General features: G+C 52.7%; 1 protein-coding gene across 4 annotated transcripts in view; it reads right to left on the reverse strand.

The window, feature by feature from the left end:
* Positions 1–25,173, reverse strand: part of COL16A1 (collagen type XVI alpha 1 chain) — a 76,928-nt gene that overhangs the window by 17,868 nt on the left and 33,887 nt on the right. For 3 of the 4 annotated variants that reach the window (XM_051987778.1, XM_051987776.1, XM_051987775.1), the window contains 13 exons: positions 25,143–25,169; positions 17,877–17,942; positions 17,630–17,677; positions 17,476–17,529; positions 12,686–12,739; positions 12,407–12,445; positions 10,666–10,782; positions 10,538–10,579; positions 10,349–10,432; positions 9,796–9,840; positions 9,119–9,163; positions 6,657–6,710; positions 756–809 (listed from right to left, as the gene is read on the reverse strand). In XM_051987778.1, coding sequence (XP_051843738.1) covers positions 756–809; positions 6,657–6,710; positions 9,119–9,163; positions 9,796–9,840; positions 10,349–10,432; positions 10,538–10,579; positions 10,666–10,782; positions 12,407–12,445; positions 12,686–12,739; positions 17,476–17,529; positions 17,630–17,677; positions 17,877–17,942; positions 25,143–25,169 — 729 coding nt within the window. The remainder of the gene's footprint in view (positions 1–755; positions 810–6,656; positions 6,711–9,118; positions 9,164–9,795; positions 9,841–10,348; positions 10,433–10,537; positions 10,580–10,665; positions 10,783–12,406; positions 12,446–12,685; positions 12,740–17,475; positions 17,530–17,629; positions 17,678–17,876; positions 17,943–25,142; positions 25,170–25,173) is intronic. The other variant, XM_051987777.1, reaches the window with a different exon arrangement.

The raw sequence follows: 25,173 nt of genomic DNA on the forward strand, positions 1-25,173 counted from the left end.
GGGCCCTAGCTCTGGCTCCCTAACCCAGCCCGAGGGTGCACAGGGCGCGACCTCTGCCTCCCCCCCATCCAGTCCCGGACCGTCACTGTCAAATCCGCCTCTGTGATATCCGTGCCTCCCGAACCTCCTCCCCCTTCCCACCACCTGCATGGACGCCGGCATTCAGGGCCCCCACAATACCCTCCATGTCCCCGAACTTTCCTGCCTCGCTGCTCCTAATATGGAGAATGTCCTCCCCCACAATGAGCTTCTCCTCATCCTTTAAAACCCAACTCCAGCGCCCACCACTCAGCTCTCCCCGTGGCCGCCCAGGGCATTAGGGACGCTTCCTCACTGCTGGGCATCCAGGAGGGCAGGGATTGTGTCTTATCTAAACTTCCCCCAGCCCAGAAGCTGAATGTTTACACATATATGTGTGTGTGCTGAACGCCTGCCCGGACGCGCTCTGCCTTTCTGGGAGGTGGGGCCGGCCTGGCAGGACCCGCAGCAGGCCTGGCTGCTCTCAGAGGGGCCGCCGGGGGGCAGGGACACAGCCTTGCCCGGGATCAATAAAACCACGAAGTTAAGGGGGACAGTTGCAGGCAGGAGAGGAACCAGATGGAGGCAAGTGTGGGGAGCACAAAGGCAGGCTTGGCGGCCGTCCCCATCCAGGACAGGGATCTCAAAGCCTCTGCTGCCTGTCCTTTTGGCCCAGGCTATGCCCGTTCTCCTTCGCCCCCTCCCTGCCCGCCTTCCCCGCCCCCTCCCTTACTCACAGGCAGTCCTGGCGGCCCCATGGCACCTGGGTAGCCTGGTTGTCCTGGCGGGCCCTGCAAAGGAAAGCAGACACGGTGCAGCAGCTTCTTCCCAAAGTCAGGCTCAGCTCCGAATCCCTGGCCGCCAAAGGCAGCACCAGAACCAGGGCTTCTGAAGCCTGCTGGCACGGGAACGCCAAGCCGTTGGCCCAGCTCCCCTAACCCAGGCCCCGGGCCCGGCGTCTCTGCCGCCATCCTCGTCCTCCTGGACTGGCTTCTCCTGCCTCTGCCCATGCCCACCCTGCCAGCCTGCCTGGCAGCAGGACTTAATTAACAGGACTCAGAAGAAGTTCCAGATTATCTCTATCCCTGGGAATTAGGCTGGAGACAGTTCGGGGTGGGTGGAGGAGGTGGCTGGAAGAATAATTCTGGGGTGGAAGGTAGAGCTTCTGTGTGTGTGTGGAGAGCAGGTTGTGGGGCTAGGGAGTCTGCTCCTTCTCAGTCTTGGGAAACTGCCCTTCCCAGTCTCAGGAATCTGCCCCTTCCCAGTCTCGGGAATCTGCTCCTTCCCAGTCTCGGGAATCTGCCCCTTCCCAGTCTTGGGAGTTTGCCCCTTCCAATTGCGAAGTGATGCGAAAGAAGCCAGGATGGAGGATGGGGCTGGAAGCCACTCCTGCTGCCCCTTATCCAGCACTGCCCTCTCTCTTGCTGAGCCCCACTGGTTCCTGTCGGAGATCAGCTCACAGAAGTTAGTCTCCCTCTCCCTCGGATCCCTTTTTGCCTGGCTGGGCAGGTCCATCTTACCTCCCTGTCCCTCATGCTCTCCCAGTTCCCCCTCCCCCTAGCTCTCTGGTTTCAGAGAAGCCCCCCCTAAAAATCAGTCCCTCACACTGCCCCCATACGCCATGTGGCGCGTGGTGGAAAGGGAGGTCGCCACAGCTGGGTTAATGACTTTTTTTCTGGGAATTGGGGGCCTTTGCTCCCCCTCTGCATCCCCGACAAAGAGGTCATCCAGCCCTGGCGATGTGGGAAAACAGCAGCCCTCTCCATACTGAAGCAGCTCATGGGAGGGAACTCTCCTGGCAGCCAACTCTAATCTGCCATGTTGCCACTCGCTTTGGGGGCCAAATAAAACACGTCTAACCATTCTGCCACATAACAAAGTGGTTATTATGTCCCTTCCCTCCCTCCCTCCCTCCCTGGGACAAACACACCTGGCTCCTGAAGGCGAGCCCCCCGAGGTCTGGTCCCCATACTGCCCAGCCCCCGACCTTGGTGTCAGTACCCCCAGCCAGACCCTCTCTCCCAGATGTGCTCGGGCCAAGGCTCTGCACGCTGGCCCACAACTGCGGCCATTTCTGGCGGCCACTTCAGGAGGTCCTGACACTGCTTTGGCCCATCTCCCTCTCACCTGTCAAGGCCGGCTCCTCCACCCCTGGCCCCTCACGTTGGACCTTGAACCCAGGCCCCAGAAAAGGGGTGAGCCGGATGGGAGGGAGGTCAATCTGTGTGGGGACCAGGGGTGAGCCCAGTCTCGTGTAGGCCCTTGTGAAGGGGAAGAGATTCTGTCTCTGTTTCTTTCTGTGTTTGTGTCTGTATCTGTGTCTGTGTCTGTCTGTCTCTGTGTCTGTCTGTCTCTGTGTCTGTATCTGTGTCGGTCTCTGTATCTGTGTCTGTTTCTGTCTGTATCTGTGTCTGTGTCTGTTTCTGTCTGTATCTGTGTCTGTGTCTGTTTCTGTGTCTGTCTGTATCTGTGTCTGTATCTGTGTCTGCATCTGTGTCTGTCTCTGTATCTGTGTCCGTTTCTGTCTGTGTCTGTGTCTGTGTCTGTGTCTGTGTCTGTGTCTGTGTCTCTATCTGTCTCTGTGTCTGTCTCTGTATCTGTTTCTGCCTGTCTCTGTTTCTTTCTGTGTCTCTCTCTGTATCTGTGTCTGTGTCTGTGTCTGTGTCTGTATCTGTCTCTGTGTTTGTCTGTTTGTTTCTGTGTCTGTCTGTTTCTTTCTGTGTCTGTGTCTGTGTCTGTTTCTTTCTGTGTCTGTGTCTGTCTGTTGTTTCTTTCTGTGTCTGTGTCTGTGTCTGTGTCTGTTTCTTTCTGTCTGTCTGTGTCTGTTGTTTCTTTCTGTGTCTGTGTCTGTGTCTGTGTCTGTTTCTTTCTGTGTCTGTGTCTGTCTGTTGTTACTTTCTGTGTCTGTGTCTGTCTGTTGTTTCTTTCTGTGTCTGTGTCTGTGTCTGTCTCTGTTTCTTTCTGTGTCTGTGTCTGTCTGTTGTTACTTTCTGTGTCTGTGTCTGTGTCTGTTTCTTTCTGTGTCTGTGTCTGTCTCTGTTTCTGTCTGTTTCTTTCTGTGTCTGTGTCTGTCTCTGTTTCTGTGTCTGTGTCTGTCTCTGTTTCTGTCTGTTTCTTTCTGTGTCTGTCTCTGTTTCTTTCTGTGTCTGTCTCTGTTTCTGTCTGTTTCTTTCTGTGTCTGTCTCTGTTTCTTTCTGTGTCTGTCTCTGTTTCTTTCTGTGTCTGTGTCTGTCTCTGTTTCTGTGTCTGTCTCTGTTTCTGTCTGTTTCTTTCTGTGTCTGTCTCTGTTTCTTTCTGTGTCTGTATCTGTCTCTGTTTCTTTCTGTGTGTCTGTCTGTTTCTGTGTCTGTCTCTGTGTCTGTGTCTGTTTCTTTTTGTGTCTGTGTCTGTCTGTTTCTTTCTGTGTCTGTGTCTGTTTCTTTCTGTGTCTGTGTCTGTCTCTGTTTCTTTCTGTGTCTGTCTGTCTCTGTTTCTTTCTGTGTCTGTCTCTGTGTCTGTCTCTGTTTCTGTATCTGCGTCTGTCTCTGTTTCTGTCTGTTTCTTTCTGTGTCTGTCTCTGTTTCTTTCTGTGTCTGTCTCTGTGTCTGTCTCTGTTTCTGTATCTGCGTCTGTCTCTGTTTCTGTTTCTTTCTGTGTCTGTCTCTGTTTCTTTCTGTGTCTGTATCTGTGTCTGTTTCTTTCTGTGTCTGTGTCTGTGTCTGTTTCTTTCTGTGCCTGTGTCTGTCTCTGTGTCTGTTTCTGTCTGTGTCTGTCTGTTCTTTCTGTGTCTGTATCTGTGTCTGTTTCTTTCTGTGTCTGTGTCTGTGTCTGTTTCTGTTTCTGTCTCTGTATCTGTGTCTGTTTCTGTCTGTGTCTGTGACTGTCTCTGTATCTGAGTCTGTTTCTTTCTGTGTCTTTATCTGTCTCTGTATCTGAATCTGTTTCTTTCTGTGTCTGTGTCTGTCTCTGTATCTGTCTGTTTCTTTCTGTGTCTGTCTCTGTTTCTTTCTGTATCTGTCTCTGTTTCTGTATCTGTCTGTTTCTTTCTGTGTCTGTCTCTGTTTCTTTCTGTGTCTGTGTGTCTCTCTGTTTCTTTCTGTGTGTGTGTGTCTGTTTCTGTCTGTTTCTGTTTCTTTCTGTGTCTGTTTCTGTCTGTTTCTGTTTCTTTCTGTGTCTGTCTGTCTCTGTGTCTGTTTCTGTCTGTGTCTGTCTCGGTATCTTTCTCTATGTTTCTGTCTGTATCTGTGTCTGTCTCTGTATCTGTGGTCTGTTTCTGTCTGTCTGTGTGTATGTCTGTGTCTGTGTCTGTGTCTGTGTCTGTCTCTGTGTCTGTCTCTGTGTCTGTGTCTGTGTCTGTGTCTGTGTCTGTCTGTATCTGTCTGTCTGTATCTGTGTCTGCGTCTGTGTCTGTCTCTGTATCTGTGTCCGTTTCTGTCTGTCTGTGTCTGTGTCTGTCTGTATCTGTGTCTGTCTGTATCTGTGTCTGCATCTGTGTCTGTCTCTGTATCTGTGTCCGTTTCTGTCTGTGTCTGTGTCTGTGTCTGTTTCTGTGTCTGTGTCTCTATCTGTCTCTGTGTCTGTCTCTGTATCTGTTTCTGCCTGTCTCTGTTTCTTTCTGTGTCTGTCTCTGTATCTGTGTCTCTATCTGTCTCTGTGTCTGTCTCTGTCTCTGTTTCTGCCTGTCTCTGTTTCTATCTGTGTCTGTGTCTGTGTCTGTGTCTGTATCTGTCTCTGTGTTTGTCTGTTTGTCTCTGTGTCTGTCTGTTTCTTTCTGTGTCTGTTTCTTTCTGTGTCTGTCTCTGTTTCTTTCTGTGTCTGTGTCTGTTGTTTCTTTCTGTGTCTGTGTCTGTGTCTGTCTCTGTTTCTTTCTGTGTCTGTGTCTGTCTGTTGTTACTTTCTGTGTCTGTGTCTGTCTGTGTTGTTTCTTTCTGTGTCTGTGTCTGTGTCTATCTCTGTTTCTTTCTGTGTCTGTGTCTGTCTGTTGTTACTTTCTGTGTCTGTGTCTGTGTCTGTTTCTTTCTGTGTCTGTGTCTGTTTCTTTCTGTGTCTGTGTCTGTCTCTGTTTCTGTCTGTTTCTTTCTGTGTCTGTGTCTGTCTCTGTTTCTGTGTCTGTGTCTGTCTCTGTTTCTGTCTGTTTCTTTCTGTGTCTGTGTCTGTCTCTGTTTCTGTGTCTGTGTCTGTCTCTGTTTCTGTCTGTTTCTTTCTGTGTCTGTCTCTGTTTCTTTCTGTGTCTGTGTCTGTCTCTGTTTCTGTGTCTGTGTCTGTCTCTGTTTCTGTCTGTTTCTTTCTGTGTCTGTATCTGTCTCTGTTTCTTTCTGTGTGTGTGTCTGTTTCTGTGTCTGTCTCTGTGTCTGTGTCTGTTTCTTTTTGTGTCTGTGTCTGTCTGTTTCTTTCTGTGTCTGTGTCTGTTTCTTTCTGTGTCTGTGTCTGTCTCTGTTTCTTTCTGTGTCTGTCTGTCTCTGTTTCTTTCTGTGTCTGTCTCTGTGTCTGTCTCTGTTTCTATATCTGCGTCTGTCTCTGTTTCTGTCTGTTTCTTTCTGTGTCTGTCTCTGTTTCTTTCTGTGTCTGTCTCTGTGTCTGTCTCTGTTTCTATATCTGCGTCTGTCTCTGTTTCTGTCTGTTTCTTTCTGTGTCTGTCTCTGTTTCTTTCTGTGTCTGTATCTGTGTCTGTTTCTTTCTGTGTCTGTGTCTGTCTCTGTTTCTGTATCTGCGTCTGTCTCTGTTTCTGTCTGTTTCTTTCTGTGTCTGTCTCTGTTTCTTTCTGTGTCTGTATCTGTGTCTGTTTCTTTCTGTGTCTGTTTCTTTCTGTGCCTGTGTCTGTCTCTGTGTCTGTGTCTGTGTCTGTTTCTTTCTGTGTCTGTGTCTGTCTGTTCTTTCTGTGTCTGTATCTGTGTCTGTTTCTTTCTGTGTCTGTGTCTGTGTCTGTTTCTGTTTCTGTCTCTGTATCTGTGTCTGTTTCTGTCTGTGTCTGTGACTGTCTCTGTATCTGAGTCTGTTTCTTTCTGTGTCTTTATCTGTCTCTGTATCTGAATCTGTTTCTTTCTGTGTCTGTGTCTGTCTCTGTATCTGTCTGTTTCTTTCTGTGTCTGTCTCTGTTTCTTTCTGTGTCTGTCTCTGTTTCTGTATCTGTCTGTTTCTTTCTGTGTCTGTCTCTGTTTCTTTCTGTGTCTGTCTCTGTTTCTTTCTGTGTCTGTGTGTCTCTCTGTTTCTTTCTGTGTCTGTGTCTGTTTCTTTTTGTTTCTGTGTCTGTTTCTGTTTCTTTCTGTGTCTGTCTGTCTCTGTGTCTGTTTCTGTCTGTGTCTGTCTCGGTATCTTTCTCTATGTTTCTGTCTGTATCTGTGTCTGTCTCTGTATCTGTGGTCTGTTTCTGTCTGTCTGTGTCTATGTCTGTGTCTGTGTCTGTGTCTGTGTCTGTGTCTGTCTCTGTGTCTGTGTCTGTCTCTGTATCTGTGGTCTGTTTCTTTCTGTCTGTGTCTGTTTCTGTCTATGTTTCTGTCTGCTTCTGTCTCTGTGTCTGATTCCATCCAAGTCAATCTGGTCTGTCAGGCCATTCTCTGCCATTTACTGAGTCAGGCCGAGGAGCCCTTGGGCCGAGCGTTCCATCTCCAGTTTGGCCCCCGCCTGCTGTTCCCAGTACCGAGTCGCATCCCTCCACTTACCGGCTCCCCTTTGTCTCCCGTCAGCCCGGTGAGACCACGTTCTCCCTGGAGACCCTTAAAAAAGAACAGAAGCTCCTGGGCTGGGGGGCTCTCCCCACCTTCGTTCCCCCCATTCTTCCCCTCATTCCTCTGTCCCTGGCTCACACTGGCTCGGGCCTGGGTCTATGCCCCCCATGCCCACATGTTGCACCTTCCCTTTACCGAGCCCGATCAGAGTCCTGCTCAGCCAGATTCTGTGCAATGGTTTCTGGTCAGGGAGGGGATGACCCAGTGTTTTACCCACAAAATGGAAGTTGTTGGGGACGGCAAGGCCAAACATCTGTTGGCTCCTGACCCTCTTGTCTCCTATAATTGCACTCCAATCTGTTAGGCCAGCCTGGGGCCAGAACCTGGGAAGTCTGCCTTAATGGGGAAGGGGAGAGTCTGCATCGGGCGGGGCCACGCTTGGCTGCAACTCTGGGCAGGTTGCTGTGACTCTGCGGGTCTCCATCTTTGCCGCTATAAAACAGGCAGAAAGCAGCCCTCGCTTCCTACCTCATAAAATTGTCTGTGAATTGCGAAGTGTTCTAGAAACAAAGCTGTCACTGGGGGTGGGAGTGGGGGAACTGGAGACTCATGGAGGGCCAGTCCAGAGCCCCTTTAACTTGCACAATTCAATCAGGTCTGCTGGGCCTTTTGTCTCCTCTTCCTGTCACTCCCTTGGGGATGGATGGGAGGAGATCATGGCCAAAATGTGAGGAGCAGAAGGGGGAGTGGAAGATAATTCTGGGTAGAAGCATTTGCTTTGTCCAGAGGTACCGCAACCTTACCTCACCACTGTCCCCTTCCAGCACCTAACCCCTCTCCCAAAACAAGCCATCATCGGAGGACACTTTTCTAAGATCAAGGGTTCTGTCCAAAGGGCGATGGTCTCCCGGAGTGGGGAACTTCAATAATATCTGCCCAGAGAAAGGGCCCCCCAAGAGGGAAACTGTTACTGATACAGCCTCCAGTAATTGAAGAAATAGTCATTGTTATAAGAAAATGACTCGAGCAAGATCTCCTCCCCGAAAAGAAGAGACTCTCAGAGGCATTCTCCTTCAGAAGGCTGGATCTCCTCAAGGAGCTCCCCTTAAGGAAGTGACCATCAGAGGGCGTATCCCTGCCCTGGGTGACCGGAAGCCACTTCCCCCTCCAGCTAAACGGCCACAAGGGGCCTACCTCACCTGCCCTATCACCCCCTGCCCGGTACTTACCAGTCCCATCCCACAATACCCCGGGCACCTCCATTTTCAGAACAGAGCAAAGGGAAAGGCAGGAGGGTTCCCTTGGGAGCAGCTCCTGACCTTTTCCAAGGGAAGGGGACGGTGGAGAGCCAGAGCCAGCGTCTCTTCCCCACCCGGCCCTGCCAAGGGCCTGCCTCAGCCGCTGAAGGTGGCCCCCTCCCGCCCTCCCCCACGCCCGAGGTGCCCACACATCTGCACACGACAGGATGATGACACGACACGCACGGACGGCCAGACAGACGGGCCCTTCACCCAAGCAAGCACGAAGACACGAGGTGGAAGCCGGGAGACTTCTCACCAGGATGGAGACCCGAGGGCGGAGGGAGCCATGGAGGGGGGGCACCCCCTTCCCGGACTGCCCATGCTGGCTCTCCAGGGTCAGGGCCAAGGGGGCGCAGAGGGGCCACCCGGGCACACGCGGAGCCATGTGGAGCTGGATAAGCGCAGGTGGGATTAGCATCTGTGATTGACAGGCCGGGAGGGTGGGCTCAAACACACTGGGGCTGATGAAGGCAGAGCAATTAACGACCCCAGCAGGTGCCAGGTGTGGGGAGCGCACGTCCCGGCAGTTTCCAGAAACGCAGGGGGCTTGTGGCCCCCCGCCTGACACCATGCCAGGACAAGGGGTGAGGAAGCAGGGGGAGGAGGGGGCCAGTGCAGAGAAGGGAGGGAGGTCCTCCATGACATCCTCTCAGGACCAAGGGAAAGGCTGGGGTGCCGTGCGGGCACAAACAAGAAGAAACAAGAGGGAAGAAACAAGAGAGCCCTGGCAAATCCGCCAGAGTCCAGAAGTCCCCCAAGAACCACCTGGAACAAAAATGCCCAGACCAAGGAAAGAAGAAGAAAGATGGAATGGAGGGGGGGAGCGGGTAGGGGAAGATGGCTCCCGAGGATGGCTGATGGGTGGGTCAGAAGGTGAGAATCAGGGCATGGATGGGGAACAGGGTGAGGGGCGATGAAGAGGAGGGTGGAAAAGACATGGGGGGGCCCATGCCAAGAAGGAACAATGGAGCTGGACGCATCCCTGCCAGGCTGTCCTCGCCCCAGAGACGGGCACCCATTGTCGTTAGCTACTGTGCCTGAGGTGGAACAACAAGAAACACGGGGGTGCCGGGGGCTAAGCTGGGGGCAGGAGGGGAGACCAACAGAAACCACAGAGACCTGGGGTGGGGAGTGCGTGCAGCTCTAGGTTCTTACAGGTAATCCGGGGGAGCCAACAGCGCCAGGGAAACCTGGGGGGCCCTGAGGGGAGAAACAGGTGTGTCACATCTCGCCAAGTCCGGCCCCGGCCAGCGGAGGGGGAGACGGGCCAAGGCCGGGGGGCTGGACAGCAGGACTCTGAGCGAGAGCCCCGAGGCTCCCTGCGTCCCGCTGCCCCCAGGCCCAGAAATCCGCTACAGCTCTCCTTGCAGCTGGAGCCTTTGCCCCATCCATGGTGGGAGTCAAGACCAGCGATGGCCCCTCTGCCTTCTGGAAGCTGCGGGGCCTCCCCTAGCCCCAGGCTCGGGGCCTCATCTGCAGCTGTCCCGCCAGGGCCGCCAAAGGCTCAGGGTCGGAGGCTGGCTCAGGCTCACCGCCACGGGCCCTTGGGCCTCCGCCTCCAGGAGCCTCCTCTGCGGGACTCGGGGATCCCCAAGAACCCGTCAGCTCTAGCCCCATGATCCCGAGGGGAAGAGGGCGCTTGGATCACTCAGGCCTGCCGCCAAAGGGCCCGGGCGGGCCCCAGGAAGCCAAGCTGGCACACAGGCCCGGAGGAGGCGGCCCCCTGCTCGCCAGAGACGGTGGGACCGGGGTTGGGGCTGCCCGCTCCCCCACTCTCAGAAGCCCCCTCAGCCCCGAGGTCGGCGCCCCAAGCGGAGATTGCAGGTACTTACAACGGGCCCCGGAAGCCCTGGGGAGCCTCTCATCCCGGGCGGGCCCTGCAAGAGAAGAGGCGGGGTCAGAGGACTGGGGGGGTTCCCGTCAGCCCGATTCCCCGGGGACTCCTGCCCATCCTAACCTCCCACGAGCTCCGTCAAGAAAAGCAGCGGCACCGGGGAGGTTATTGGTGGGGGGGGGGGAATCAGGATTCCCAGGTCCTGGGTTCGAATCCAGCTGCCAAACTTCTGAGCTTGCAGCACCTCGGTCACCGCCCTCTCTGAACCTCATTTCCCGTGTCCACAAATCAGGGTTAAGAATCCTTGCTCCAGGGGCAGCTCGGGGGCGCAGCGGGCAGGGCACCGACCCTGAAGTCAGGAGTCCTGAGTCCAAATCTGCCTCCGACACTTAGCACTTCCTGGCTGTGTGACCCTGGGCAGGTCACTTAACCCCAACTGTCTGGGGGGGGATCTCCTTGCCCCGCTTATGCTGTAATGTTGTTAAGAGAAGCCGGCTTTGTAGCCTCCCCCCCCCCACTGACCCGGCTGTCAGGGCCTGTCCCGCCATTACCTCTTCTCCTCTCTGCCCCGGAAGTCCTGGAGGGCCGGGCTGGCCTGGGCTCCCAGCACACCCCGGGTCCCCCTCTCCATTTCCCTGGGATGGAACAGAGACGCAGAGAATGAGGGGCAGCCCCGGGGGGGGGGTGGAGGAAGGGAGAGGGGCCGGGACTCCCCGGGGAGGGGGCAAAGCTTTACTCACGGGGGGCTCCTCGGCTCGCGGGCGGTCCCGTTCTAGGAAGCACTGGGGAGGGAGGCGGAGGCGTTAGTCGGGAGGAGGGGGCTAGGGCCCGCCCGTGACCCGGAGCCCGTCCAGCACCCAGCCCTTACCCGGGCACAGTTGTCGATGCCTGGAACGCCGGGGGTGCCCTGGTCGCCCTTCTCTCCCTTCATCAGGCTCGGGGTGGGAAGGCCTGTCTGAGCCTGCACACAGTCCCCACAGATGTTCTGGGGAGGAAGGAAATGTAGCCATCAGCAGCTGGGACCACGGGCCCCGCTCCCGAGCCCTGAGCTCAGGCGTCCTCTGCCCGGTACATCCTCTGGCCCATCCCCGGCCCCACCGCTCAGGGCAGCTCCCCCCCCCCACATCCGGGCACTGGCTTCTCTCGGTCCTGAGGGGCTCCGGGTGGGGAGGGGGCGAGGAAGGGAAGCTCCACCTCCCGGAGCCCAAACACCGATGGCCCGGAGAGCTCCTGGGGGCTCCCACTCCCTTCCCCAAGAGCCGCTCTCCTGTGATGGCCCCAGTGCCGCGGCTGCCGGGGCGAGGGATCCCACCGCAGGGAAGCTCCTTCACATGTCTGACCTAGCCCGCCGTGGGGGGGGGCTCCCAAGGACCCCCGAGCCGCAGCTCTCCTAAGAACGGCCCGTGGCTGCCTTCTCTCCCTAGAGAGGGATCAGCTGAACCTGCCCAGAAGTCTCCACTAAGAAGTCAGTAAGATGGATGCAAACTCTGCATTTCGTTTTCCCCAACATACCTCACTGAGCACATACAGAAGGGGGGGAGGTAGAACCGGAGAGCAGCTCCTTGGGAGGCGAGCTGCCCGTAGGCCCAGTGTGAGCCAAGAGGGCGACGCTGCTCCGAGGCTAATTAATGCAGCCCCTCCATCACCCCGGCCGGCTGGGAGGGCTCCTCCCAGGATGGGGGGGGGCGCCCTCAGCCCGTCTCAGGCCTGGGGCCCTCCCAGGGCTTCCGGCCACGGCCCCGACATGAGGCTCCCGGCTCGCCGAGGCCCTTTGGGGCTGCCCCCACCGCAGGGAGGACGTGTGGCTGACGCGGCGCCCACATCCACCTTTTCAACTTTCATTCATTAGGAATCGCACGGTGTCCTCTGAGCCCAGCAGGACTGGTCTAGTTCCCAGCCTCCTAAACTGATTGGGGACTCCACGTGGGGCCTCACAACAGTGAGGAGGGTCACAGAACTAGGACTGCTTTACCAGGAAACGCTTGGTTTGTAACACCACCGACTTCATGAACTGTCTGCCTGGGGCGACAGCAAAACTTCCTGAGCAGAAAGGGCTCGGGAATGGGGAAAGTGTAAGAAGATGCCCCCTTCCCAGCGGTAGCCCTGACTCTTCTCTCCCAGCTAAACCCTGCCCCCTCGGCTGATGCGTCCTTGGCGTCACGTTCAAGCCCCGCGTCGTTCACCTTAGAGCCAGAACCCCAGGAAGGGGCCGCGGCTGCGAACACAGAATGTCCCGGATGGGAAACTTTTAGAACCAAGAGCCCAGAATTCAGGAGCTGGAGGGTGATTCCACCCCGTCCTCTTGGGCCTGGGGCGTCATTAATAGTCATCTGATGAATCATGGTTTATAAACGCTCCAAGTTGGAGGGGTCTGGGGGTCACGCAGGCCGGCTTGTGCTTGAAGCGCGAGTCCCCTCAATGTGGTTCATTCTGCCCACGATACCAACACGTGTGTGACATCTGGGCGCAGCGCCAGCCCTCGGCTCTCCGGGGCTTGTGTAGGAGTCTGGGGTCACAAGCCCCCCCAGCCCCGATGCCAGAACCAATCACGGGGTGCACGGAGAGCCCCCCCATCCCCTCCCCCTCCTCCCGGCCACCCAAGCTCTTACCTTCAGAATGTGTCTTTCAGCCTCCGCTGAGAGGGGGCCCTGAAGGGGAGACACAGACCGGGGGCTCAGGCCCAGGCTGGGGGGGACAGGGAGGAAGAGGAGAAATACTGGCAAAGAGAAAGGGGCTCCGGCTCTCCAAGCCTTTATCCCGGCTCTCAGTCCCAATGGGAGAGGGGGAGACGCTGAGACAACAGGGAAAGAAAATGGAGCCCGCAAAGAGGAAGCAGACCCCAACAACCCAGCTGGGGAGGGAGCAGAGACACAGAGCCTTATACTTACCAAGTCTCCGGCAGGCCCAGGCAGTCCCGGCAAACCGTTGTGGCCAGGTATTCCCTAGAGCCAACGATAAAGGCGGACATTGAGGCCGAGGGTGAGGGGACCCGGCGCTATCACTAGTGGCGGTGTGACTGTGGACAAGCTGCTTCCCTCGCTGAGCCTCAGTTTCCTCACTTGTAAAATGGGGATAATTACCCGCAGATCGGTTGTGAGGAAGATGTATGCTTTCTACATCTTTAAGTGCAGTAGAGATGGGAACTGGATGCAATTTAAACACATCTTTCTCTTCCAGTGTCCTGCTTACCTGCTTCTAGCTCCCTCCTTTTCTTCCCTTCTTCCTTTTCTCTTCCTTCCTCCTTTACTACTTTTCTTCATTCCTTTCTTCTTTCCTTTTTTTCTACCTTTTCTTTCTTTCCTCTCTTCTTTCTTCTCTTCCTTTTCCTTCTTCTCTTCCTCTTCTTTCCCTTCTTTCTTCCCTCCTTCCTTTCTTCCCTTCCTCCTCCCTCCCTCTCTCCCTCTTCTTTCTCTGCCCCCTCCTTCCCTGCCCAGCATCCTCTCTGCCTGTGACTTCTCTTCCCCTCATTATTCTTATTCCTAGGCAGAGCCCGAGCCCAGGGGAGATTCCATTTTCTTTGCCACAGCTCAGCCCGAGCTTGGGGACCATGGGGAGGGCTGCTGCTGCTGCTTGTGCTCAGTCTTGGCCCAGACCTGGCTCCTGAGTCTCCAAATACTTGGAGCGGACACGTGGTGACCCAGACGGACACAGACAGAACGGGGCTTGGGGATTTTTCCAGGCGGGACCACTTCATTTGTTCACTCCCTTATTCATGCATTCATTCATTCATTCAACAAGCATTTATTAAGGGCCGATTACGCCCTGGACACCGTGAGGGCCCTGGAGAAAAGAGGCCTCTTGGAAAGACAGCATCTGTGCCCTTGAGAAATTCACAAAATAAGGGAAAAACAAACAGGACAGAGGGAGTACAAGCGTCCTCGTTTGACAAATGAGGAAACTGAGGCTCCGCAGGTTGCAACGGCTCCTCATGCACACTGGGCTCACGAGAGGGTTCCTCAGGCCACATCTTGCCTCTCTGATCTCAGAGAAATTTAGATCTGGCAACGGTTCTCCATATCAAGTCCCGCTTTTACAAAGGGGGAAACAGGCCAAAGGCACAGTGTCCGAACCAGGACCCACAGCCAGGGGTCGGGACTGTCCCCCGGGCCACCCTGCCTGCTGCAGAGGACCCGAGGGGGCCGGAGCTCCCCGTGACACACAAGGCCCCGTTCTCCCGGCCTCTCGCAGGCCCTGAGCCCGTTTCCCGAGGCTGCTCTGCTTTCTGCCTCTAACCCACCTTCCCAAGGTCCAGTCCTTGACTCTTTGATCTCACTCTCCACACCCTGCTCCAGGTCCTCGCCTCCCAACATCTCCAACGATAGACAACAATGCTTCACAAGACTTACAAAGCGTTCTGTGCACACTATCCCGTCTGATTCTCATCGTGCCCAATTAACAGCAGAGAAAACTGAGTCTGGGGTCGGGTGACTCGCATACGTGTACCCCCAGTCCCCGTCTGCCACCTTTTCCAGCCAACTGTCTCCCCAGCCATTTTCTCCTTAGTTTCTATCTTTCCATCTGCTGGTTCCTTCTCTACTGCCTACAAGTCCATCCGAGCTCCCTTCCTCCATCTTAAAAAACAAAACATTACTGGCCCTGACCATCTCCTCAAGGTCTGCCTTTCCCAGACAAAGGTGGTCTCCCCCGCCTTCTCCTCTCAGCAGCATGCTCCAGGGTCACCAGAGTGCTCCCAGGTCACCAACGTGCTCCCGGGTCACCAGCGTGCTCCCGGGTCACCAGGGTGCTCCTGGGTCACCAACGTGCTCCCGGGTCACCAGCGTGCTCCAGGGTCACCAGCATGCTCCCGGGTCACCAGAGTGCTCCCGGGTCACCAGTGTGCTCCCGGGTCACCAGAGTGCTCCAGGGTCACCAGAGGCCGAGGCCCAAGGCCCTTTCTCTCAGACCCTGCGGCCCCTCCCCTCCTCTGTCTGTTGCTCTCGTTTCCCTGCTCTCTGACCGCGGCCCTTTGGGTCCCTTGTGGGCGACCTCCGGGCTCAAGCCTCCTCTCTGTGCAGGTCAGCTCGTGTCCTTGGGGCTTCCACAGCATTTTTCATCTCTACCCCCACATTTGGACTATTGGAGGGGGGAAGAAGGTAGATTTAGGAAGAGGGTACAGACAAAATGAAGGGACGCAATGGACACCAGGAATGGTAAACACCAAATGGAGTCGGGAGAGCGTGTATGAAAGAGGGGAACTCACCATTACCAGTAGGAAGGGAGCGCCCCATGGGTGTGGGGTCGCCCTTAGGGGACACCATAAGCCATGGGGGCTTGGGAGAGGCACCAGGTGGCAGGGGGAGGAGCGAGGGGAAAGACACCCTGAGACAGTGTCCGGGCAGACTGACCTGAGGCGGTTCAGGGCCCATTGCAGGGGCCATTAGCCATTTTACTTGACACAACTTGGATTTCTGCTTGGATTACCTCCACAGAGGGTGGGACCTCCCTAACAGAGCCTCCTTCCTGCCCACCCCTGGAACAATTTTATCAATGCTTCCGTTTTTCTCTGCCCTCCACACCCACCATTCAGGACCTCATCATTTCCCCGCTCTTTTCATGTTAAAGAAATCTTTTGAAAAGTGCACTGGGGGTCCCTAAAAAGAAGGGGGCTTTAGCAGACCAATGCTGAAATTTTAGGGACCGAAGCCTGGACCACTTACTAAGTAGCGCCCAGAAACTGTGAGTGAAAAACAGGTTCTATGGAAGTATTACAGAGCAAAAAGCCAAAGTTTGGTGACCTGCCAGAGGTGCAAAGCTGGTGACCAGGGCACAGCAGCAGAGATTAACACAGGGCCAATTTTTACCCACTCAGACACCGGGTAGTTTTTTGCTGGGGTCCATTCACTCCAACAATCAGTTTCCCTCCAAATAAATGGGGCCCAAAGTCCTTTGGGGTATAGGGTGATGATCTCATCTTCTCAGACTACTAGGAACGGACCTAGAGGGAGTCATCCTACGGGTTGCTGAGCTGGAGAACTCCTGGACTGTTTTGGGAGCCTGTTGGTCAGTCTCTCTAGGCCTCTCCCTATTCCGGTCCATCCTCCACTAAGCTCTCAGTGTGACCATGCTTCATAAAGCACAGATCTCCTAATCATGTTACCCCCCACCCTGATCCCCACAACTCAATAAACTAACGGCTCCCTATCACCTCCAAGCTCGAATGTCCTCTCCTCGGTGTCCCAAGGCCTTCAAACCTCTCCCCCTTTCCTTCCTCTTTTCTTCCTTCTTCCTTCACCACACACTTGGCAGGCCAGAGACACTTGTCTCCTGGCCATTCCTCGAATAAGACCCTCCACTCCCGTCTCCAGATACTGGACATTTGCCCCCATATTGCAATCCTTTCCCTCCTCATCTCTGCCTCCGGGTTTTTCTGACATCTGCCGAATTCTAGCCAAAATCCCACCTTGAAAAGCAGCCTTTCTGAACCCCCCCGCGCTGAGTCCCAGTACTTGTCTGTACGTTTGTACAGGGTTGTTCTCACGCTGTCTCCCTCATTAGACTGAGCTCCTTGAGAACAGAAACTCTTTCGCCCTCCTTTGCATCTCCGTGCTTAGCGTCGCGCCGGGCAAATGTTAGGGAAACATTAACTGACTCACTATCCCCTTCTCTCCATCCACGTGGATCTCCCTCCACTCCAGGCCCTCGTCACTTCTCACCCGGATTATTTCAACAGCCTCCTCAACGGCCTCCCTGCCTCAGCCTCTCCCTACTCCAATCCGCTCAGCACAGAGCTCTCCAACTGACTTTCCTAGAGCAGCACATACTCTCAGTCCATACTGTGGCTCCTTATTTACCTGCAGGATCACACAACCCTCCTGTTGGGAATCGCGCCGGGCCCGACTGCCCCTCTGCCTTCAGGGACTGTATTAGGGCTGTGGGTCTGAGGCCTTCGGGAAGCAGGGGCCTTCCTTCTATCTGAGAAGCACCTGGGGTGGGGCAGGGCGCGCTGAGAGGCAGGAGCGGATGCCTCTTTTCTGGCTGTGACCTAGCAGGTCACTTAGTGATTTCTTCCCACATAGACCAGGATAGTGACAGATGCGCCAGGGGTCCCACAGGCCTCCGGGGAAGGGGCCTCCACTTGCTGGAGGATGAAGCCCCAGCGAAGCTGCGGGTGGGGCTCCCAGCTGGGCCCGAGCCCCCTAGTCCTTGAGGGCGCTCGGCCAGGAGCCAGAGAGCCACCTATGAATGACCCTCTGGGGATTGTGGGACTGCAGAATTCAGAGCTGGAACCACCCTGAGAGATCAAGGCCAATTTCTTTTTCAAATCAAGGAAATTGAGGGTTAGTGGGAAGAGCCCAGCTGCCTCCTTTAGTGTTCCTGGGGAACAGTCCCCTGGCACTAAGGCCTGGGCTCCTCCCGGAGCGGGGTCCCTGACTATCTAGGCTCTTCTGGGCCTTTGTTTCCTCATCTGTAGAATGGTGCATAAGTAACGCTTGTGTGATCTTCCTCGCTTTGTGAACACTTCACACAGCCCTGGGATGTCCACCCTAGGCCTCTGACCATCTGTGGGCTACCTCATGTCCTAGGCAGTCACAGGGGACACAGTTTGGCCCTAGAGACCCCCTGCATCCTCTAGTGACAGAGAAACTGGGACCTGAGAAGCTTGGCCAAGAGGCGGGAAGGGGGCAGCGGGCCCTCCCTGGGCAGCCCCGGCCCAGTCACCCTGGTTTTCCGTCCTCACCTGCCGTCCAGGCATTCCAGGGGGTCCTGGAGGTCCGGGGACTCCTGGGGGACCCTACAAGAGAGAAAGGAGACTCAGATCTGGCTCGACCAGGGCCGAATGAGGGCGGGAAGCTCAGGGCAGGCGGGACGAGAGGCAGGGAGGCGGCACACACCTGAGGGCCCGGCTGCCAAGAGCCGCCGATCCAAAGTCCTGGAGCACCCTGGTGGGGGGAGGGGGTCGCAAAAGAAGGGCAGAGGTTATAGGAGACATCTACACACCAAGCAGGAGGCCGGGGTGGGGGTGCAGAGGGAGGCCGCTGGCTTGAGCGCAAAGCCCCACTGACCCCTTGGCACAGCGGGCACAGCAGGGGTGAGGCGGGCGGCCGGGCTGCTCCCCCGGGCCAGGGGGGCAGCACTTACCGGCATGCCAGAGAAGATAGCTTCTCCTCGGGAACCGGGGGGGCAGGAGCACTCCCCTGGGTCACCCTGAAAAGAGAAGAGAAGTCACAGGGAATCGGGGAAAGGGGAGACCTGGGGCCAGATGAAGTCTCGCATCCTGGGAGCCTCAGGACTCTGACAGCCGGCCTAAGCCCTGGTTCCTTTCTGGCCCAGCCCCAACCTCCCTCCCTCTCCTACATAATGAGCCCATTTTCTCTGCCTCCCCTCCAACAATCCCTGACCACTCACATCTCCCCCACCCCCTCATGCCCAGAAGCAGGCCCTTCAGCTCAGTATCACCAGGTGCCCCCCGCCCCCAGGCTACAGGGATGGGCAGGAAGCTGTGCCTCCCAGGGATCAGGATCCCATCCCTGTTATCAACCCCACCCCCTCACCCCCTGCTAGAAGGAACCAGGTGAGACATTCAATCAAACATGGAGGTGGGAGGGGAGGATGATTATGGAGTGCCCTTGTCATTATGGCTCTCCTTCCTTAAAGGCAAGAATAGCCTGTGCTTATCAAGCCCTGTAGAGTTCACAGGTGAGGTAGGAGGTACAACCATCCCCATTTTACAGATGAGGAGACTAACGTGGGAAGAGCCTGGTCCACTAATACAAGACCAAGATGTGTTTCTCAGAGGCCAGGTCTTCCAGTCCTGAAGGGGGAACCAGCCCACTGTGGCAAAGCCGGGAAAAGGGAATGTGAATGTGTGTGTGTGTGTGTGTGTGTGTGTGTGTGTGTGTGTGACAGACAGAAACAGACACAGACACAGACAGACACAGATACACAGAGAGAAATAGACACAGATACAGAGACAGACAAAGACAAACAGAGAAAGAGACAGACAAGAGAGAAACAGAGAAAGAGATAGACACAGACAGAAACAGACACAGAGACAGAGACAGAGAAAGAGACAGACATAGACACAGACATAGACAGAAACAGACACAGAGACAGACATAGACACAGACAGAAACAGACAGAGACAGAGACAGAGAAAGAGACAGACACAGACACAGACAGAAACAGACAGAGACAGAGAAAGAGACAGAGACAAACAGAAAGAGACAGACACAGAGACAGAAACAGACAGAAACAGACAGACACAGAGACAGAGACAAACAGAGAAAGAGACAGACACAGACAGACAGAAACAGACACAGACACAGACAGACAGAAACAGACACAGACACAGAGACAGAAATAGACACAGACACAGGGACAGAGACAGAGAAAGAGACAGACAGAAACAGACACAGACACAGAGACAGACAGAGACAGAGAAAGAGACAGACAAGAAAGAAACAGAGAAAGAGACAGACACAGACAGAAACACAGACACAGACACAGAGACAGAGAAAGAGACAGACACAGACACAGACAGAAACAGACAGACACAGAGACAGAGACAGAGACAAACAGAGAAAGAGACAGACATAGACACAGACACAGACAGAAACAGACAGACACAGAGACAGAGACAAACAGAGAAAGAGACAGACACAGACACAGACAGACAGAAACAGACACAGACACAGACAGACAGAAACAGACACAGACACAGAGACAGAGACAGAGAAAGAAACAGACAAGAGAGAAACAGAGACAGACACAGACATAGACAGAAACAGACAGACACAGAGACAGAGACAAACAGAGAAAGAGACAGACACAGACACAGACAGAAACAGAAACAGACAGACACAGAGACAGAGACAGAGAAAGAGACAGAAACAGACACAGACAGACAGAAACAGACACAGACACAGAGACAGACAGAGACAGAGAAAGAGACAGACAAGAGAGAAACAGAGACAGACACAGACACAGACAGAAACAGACAGACACAGAGACAGAGACAGAGACAAACCAAGAAAGAGACAGACACAGACAAACAGAAACAGACACAGAGACAGAGACAAAGACAAACAGAGAAAGAGACAGACACAGACACAGAGACAGACACCGACAGACAGAAACAGATACAGAGACAGAGACAAAGACAAACAGAGAAAGAGACAGACACAGACACAGAGACAGACACCGACAGACAGAAACAGACACAGACACAGAGACAGACACAAACAGACAGAAGCAGAGACACACATAGAGACAGAAACAGACAGACACAGAGACAGAGACAGAGACAAACAGAGAAAGAAACAGACAAGAAACAGAGAAAGAGACAGACACAGACAGAAACAGACACAGAGACAAAGAAAGAGACAGACACAGACACAGACAGAAACAGACAGACACAGAGACAGAGACAGAGACAGACAGAGAAAGAGACAGACACAGACACAGACAAACAGAAACAGACACAGAGACAGAGACAAAGACAAACAGAGAAAGAGACAGACCCAGACACAGAGACAGACACCGACAGACAGAAACAGACACAGAGACAGAGAAAGAGACAGATACAGACACAGACAGAAACAGACACAAACAGAAAGAGACATAGACACAGAGACAGACACAGACGGTCAGAAACAGAGACACACACAGAGACAGAAACAGAAACAGACACAGCCAGAAACAGACAGAAATAGACACAGAGACAGCCAGAGACAAACAGAGAGACAGACACAGACACAGACAGATACAGACAGACATACACAGAGACAGAGATAGACTTAGACAAAAGAGAAACAGAGACAGAGACAAACACAGATAGACATAGACACAGACAGACAGAGACAGAGATAGAGACAGATAGACAGAGGCAGAGACAAAGGCAGATAGAGACAGAAAGACACAGACAGATACAGACAGACAGAAACAGAGACAGGGACAGACAGACAGAGAGAGAGACACGCACAGACAGACAGAAACAGAAATAGACACAGATATAGACAGACAGAAACAGAGAAAGGGACAGACAGAAATAGACAGACACAGACAGAGAGACATGCACAGACAGACAGAAACAGACACAGATACAGATAGACACAGACACAAACAGAAACAGACACAGATACAGACAGACACAGACAGACAGAAACAGACACAGACACAGACAGAAACAGACACAGACACAGACACAGACACAGATAGACAGAGACAGACAGAAACAGACACAGAAACAGACACAGACACAGACAGACAGAAACAGAGACAGATATAGATAGACACAGACAGACAGAAACAGACACAGACACAGACAGACAGAAACAGAGAGAGACAAACACAGAGACAGAGACACACAGACATTGTACACAGACAGACAGAAACAGATACACAGACACACACAGACAGAAGGAAACAGAGACGGACATAGACACAAACATAGACAGATATAGACAGACAGAAACAGAGAGAGACAAACACAGAGACAGAGACACACAGACACACACAGACAGACAGAAACAGATACACGGACACAGACAGACAGAAACAGACACATACAGAGACAGACATGGACACAGTCACAGACAGAAACAGAGACAGGGACAGACACAGACAGACAGAAACAGAGAGAGACAAACACAGAGACAGAGACACACAGACACTGTACACAGACAGACAGAAACAGATACACAGACACACACAGACAGAAGGAAACAGAGATGGACATAGACACAAACATAGACAGATATAGACAGACAGAAACAGAGACAGGGACAGACACAGACAGACACAGATACAGAGACAGACACAGACACAGACAGACAGAAACAGAGACAGATACACACAAACAGAAACAGACACATATAGAGAGACACAGATACAGATAGACAGAAACAGACAGACACAGAGACAGAAACAGACACAGACAGACAGAAACCGACACAGATACAGACAGAAACTGACACAGATACAGAGACAGACATAGACACAGACAGAAACTGACACAGATACAGACAGAAACTGACACGGATTCAGACAGACATAGACACAGACAGAAACTGACACAGATACAGAGACAGACATAGACACAGACAGAAACTGACACAGACACAGACAGAAATAGACAGCTAGACACAGACAGAAACAGAGAGAGACAAACACAGAGACACACAGACACTGTACACAGACAGACAGAAACAGATACACAGACACACACAGACAGAAGGAAACAGAGACGGACATAGACACAAACATAGACAGATATAGACAGACAGAAACAGACTCAGGGACAGACACAGACAGACACAGATACAGAGACAGACACAGACACAGACAGACAGAAACAGAGACAGATACACACAAACAGAAACAGACACATATAGAGAGACACAGATACAGATAGACAGAAACAGACAGACACAGAGACAGAAACAGACACAGACAGACAGAAACTGACACAGATACAGACAGAAACTGACACAGATACAGAGACAGACATAGACACAGACAGAAACTGACACAGATACAGACAGAAACTGACACGGATTCAGACAGACATAGACACAGACAGAAACTGACACAGATACAGAGACAGACATAGACACAGACACAGACAGAAATAGACAGCTAGACACAGACAGAAACAGAGATGGACACAGACATAGACAAACAGAAATAGAGACAGACAAAGACACAAACAGACACAGAAATGGAGATGGACACACAGACAAAAACAGAGATGGACACAGACTCAGATAGAAATAGAGACAGATACAGACTTAGAAACAGGCACAGATACAGACAGAAATTGACACAGATACAGAGACAAACACACAGACAGAAATAGACACAGACACAGAAAGACAGAAACAGACACAGACACAGACAGACACAGATACAGAGACAGAAACAGATAGACAGAAACAGAGACAGACACAGACAGACACAGAGACAGACAGAAACAAGAGACAGACACAAATAGGGACAGACACAGACAAGGACAGACACAGACAGACACAGAGACAGACAGAAACAAGAGACAGACACAAATAGGGACAGACACAGACAAGGACAGACAAGGACAGACACAGACAGACACAGACAGACAGACACAGAGACAGACAGAAACAAGAGACAAACACAAATAGGGACAGACATAGACAAGGACAGACATAGATAGACACAGAGACAGAAACAGAGACAGACAGACAGAAACAGAGACAGACACAGAAAGACAGAGACAGACACAGACACAGACACAGACAGAAAGAAACAGACACAGACAGACAGAAACAGACACAAACAAACAGACACAGATAGACACAGAGACAGAGACAGACACAGAAACAGACACAGACACAGAGATAGAAAAAGACACAGACAGACACAGACAGACAGACACAGAGACAGACAGAAACAAGAGACAAACACAAATAGGGACAGACATAGACAAGGACAGACATAGATAGACACAGAGACAGAAACAGAGACAGACAGACAGAAACAGAGACAGACACAGAAAGACAGAGACAGACAGACACAGACACAGACAGACAGAAACAGACACAAACAAACAGACACAGATAGACACAGAGACAGAGACAGACACAGAAACAGACACAGACACAGAGACAGAAAAAGACACAGACAGACACAGATAGACATAGAGACAGACACAGAGACAGAAACAGACACAGACACATATAGACACAGACACAGAGACAGAGACAGAAACAGAAACAGACACAGACACAGATACAGAGGCAGACACAGACACAGACAGACAGAAACCGAGACAGACACAGACAGAAACAGAGACAGACACAGACAGACAGAAACAGACACAGAGACAGACATAGAGACAGAAACAAACACAGACACAGACACAGAAACAGACACAGACACAGACACAGACACAGACACAGAAATAGACACAGACACAGATAGACACAGACACAGAGACAGAAACAGACACAGAGACAGACACAGATACAGAGGCAGACACAGACACAGACAGACAGAAACAGAGACAGACACAGACAGAAACAGACACAGACAGACACAAACAGACACAAACAGACACAGATAGACACAGAGACAGACACAGAGACAGAAACAAACACAGACACAGACACAGAAACAGACACAGACACAGACACAGAGACAGAAATAGACACAGACACAGATAGACACAGACACAGAGACAGAAACAGACACAGAGACAGACACAGATACAGAGGCAGACACAGACACAGACAGACAGAAACAGAGACAGACACAGACAGAAACAGAAACAGACACAGACAGACACAGACACAAACAGACACAGATAAACACAGAGACAGACACAGAGACAGAAACAGACACAGACACAGACACAGAGACAGACACAGACACAGAGACAGAGACAGACGCAGATGCAGACACAGACAGATAGAAACAGAGACAGGGACAGATACAGACAGAAACAGAGACAGAAACAGAGAGACACAGACACAGACATAGACAGACACAAAGACAGACAAAGACAGACAGAAACAGAGATGGACACAGACACAACCACAGACAGAAACATAGACCGACAGAGACAGACAGAGATAGAAGAAACAGAGACAGACACAGATACAGATACAGAGGCAGACACAGACAGACAGAAACAGAGACAGGGACAGACACAGACAGACAGAAACAAAGACAGACACAGATACAGACAGAAACTGACACAGATACAGAGACAGAGACAAACACTGACACAGACAGACAAAAAAAGACAGGGACAGACACAGACAGACACAGACACAGACAGAAATAGAGACAGACACAAATAGACACAGCCAGACAGACAGACAGACATAGACATACAGAGACAGAGACACACAGAGACAGAGATACACAGACACAGGCACAGACAGACACAGACACACAGACAGACATACTCACAGACACAGACACAGAAAGACAGAGACACACACACAAACACAGAGACACATACACACACAGACAGACAAGACACAGACACAAACACAAACACAGACACACACACACACAGACAAGACACAGACACACAGATACACACAAACACATACACAGACACACACAAACAGACAAGACACAAACACAGACACAGACAAGACACAGACACACAGATAAACACAAACACACACACACAGGCAGACAAGACACAAACACAAACACAGACACAGACAAGACACAGACACACAGATAAACACAAACACACAAACACAGACACAGACAAGACACAGACACACACAAACACACACACAGACAAGACACACACACAGACAGACACATATAGACACAGACAGACAGACACATGGCAGGAGGCTGCGGCACTTAGACAGTGCTGGGGGGCCCATCTGGCCCAGGAGCACTCACCTTTTCTCCACGTGCTCCCTTTTCTCCCTGG

The sequence above is a fragment of the Antechinus flavipes genome, chromosome 3 (genome assembly GCF_016432865.1).
Source record: "Antechinus flavipes isolate AdamAnt ecotype Samford, QLD, Australia chromosome 3, AdamAnt_v2, whole genome shotgun sequence".
In the NCBI taxonomy this organism is placed as follows: domain Eukaryota; kingdom Metazoa; phylum Chordata; class Mammalia; order Dasyuromorphia; family Dasyuridae; genus Antechinus; species Antechinus flavipes.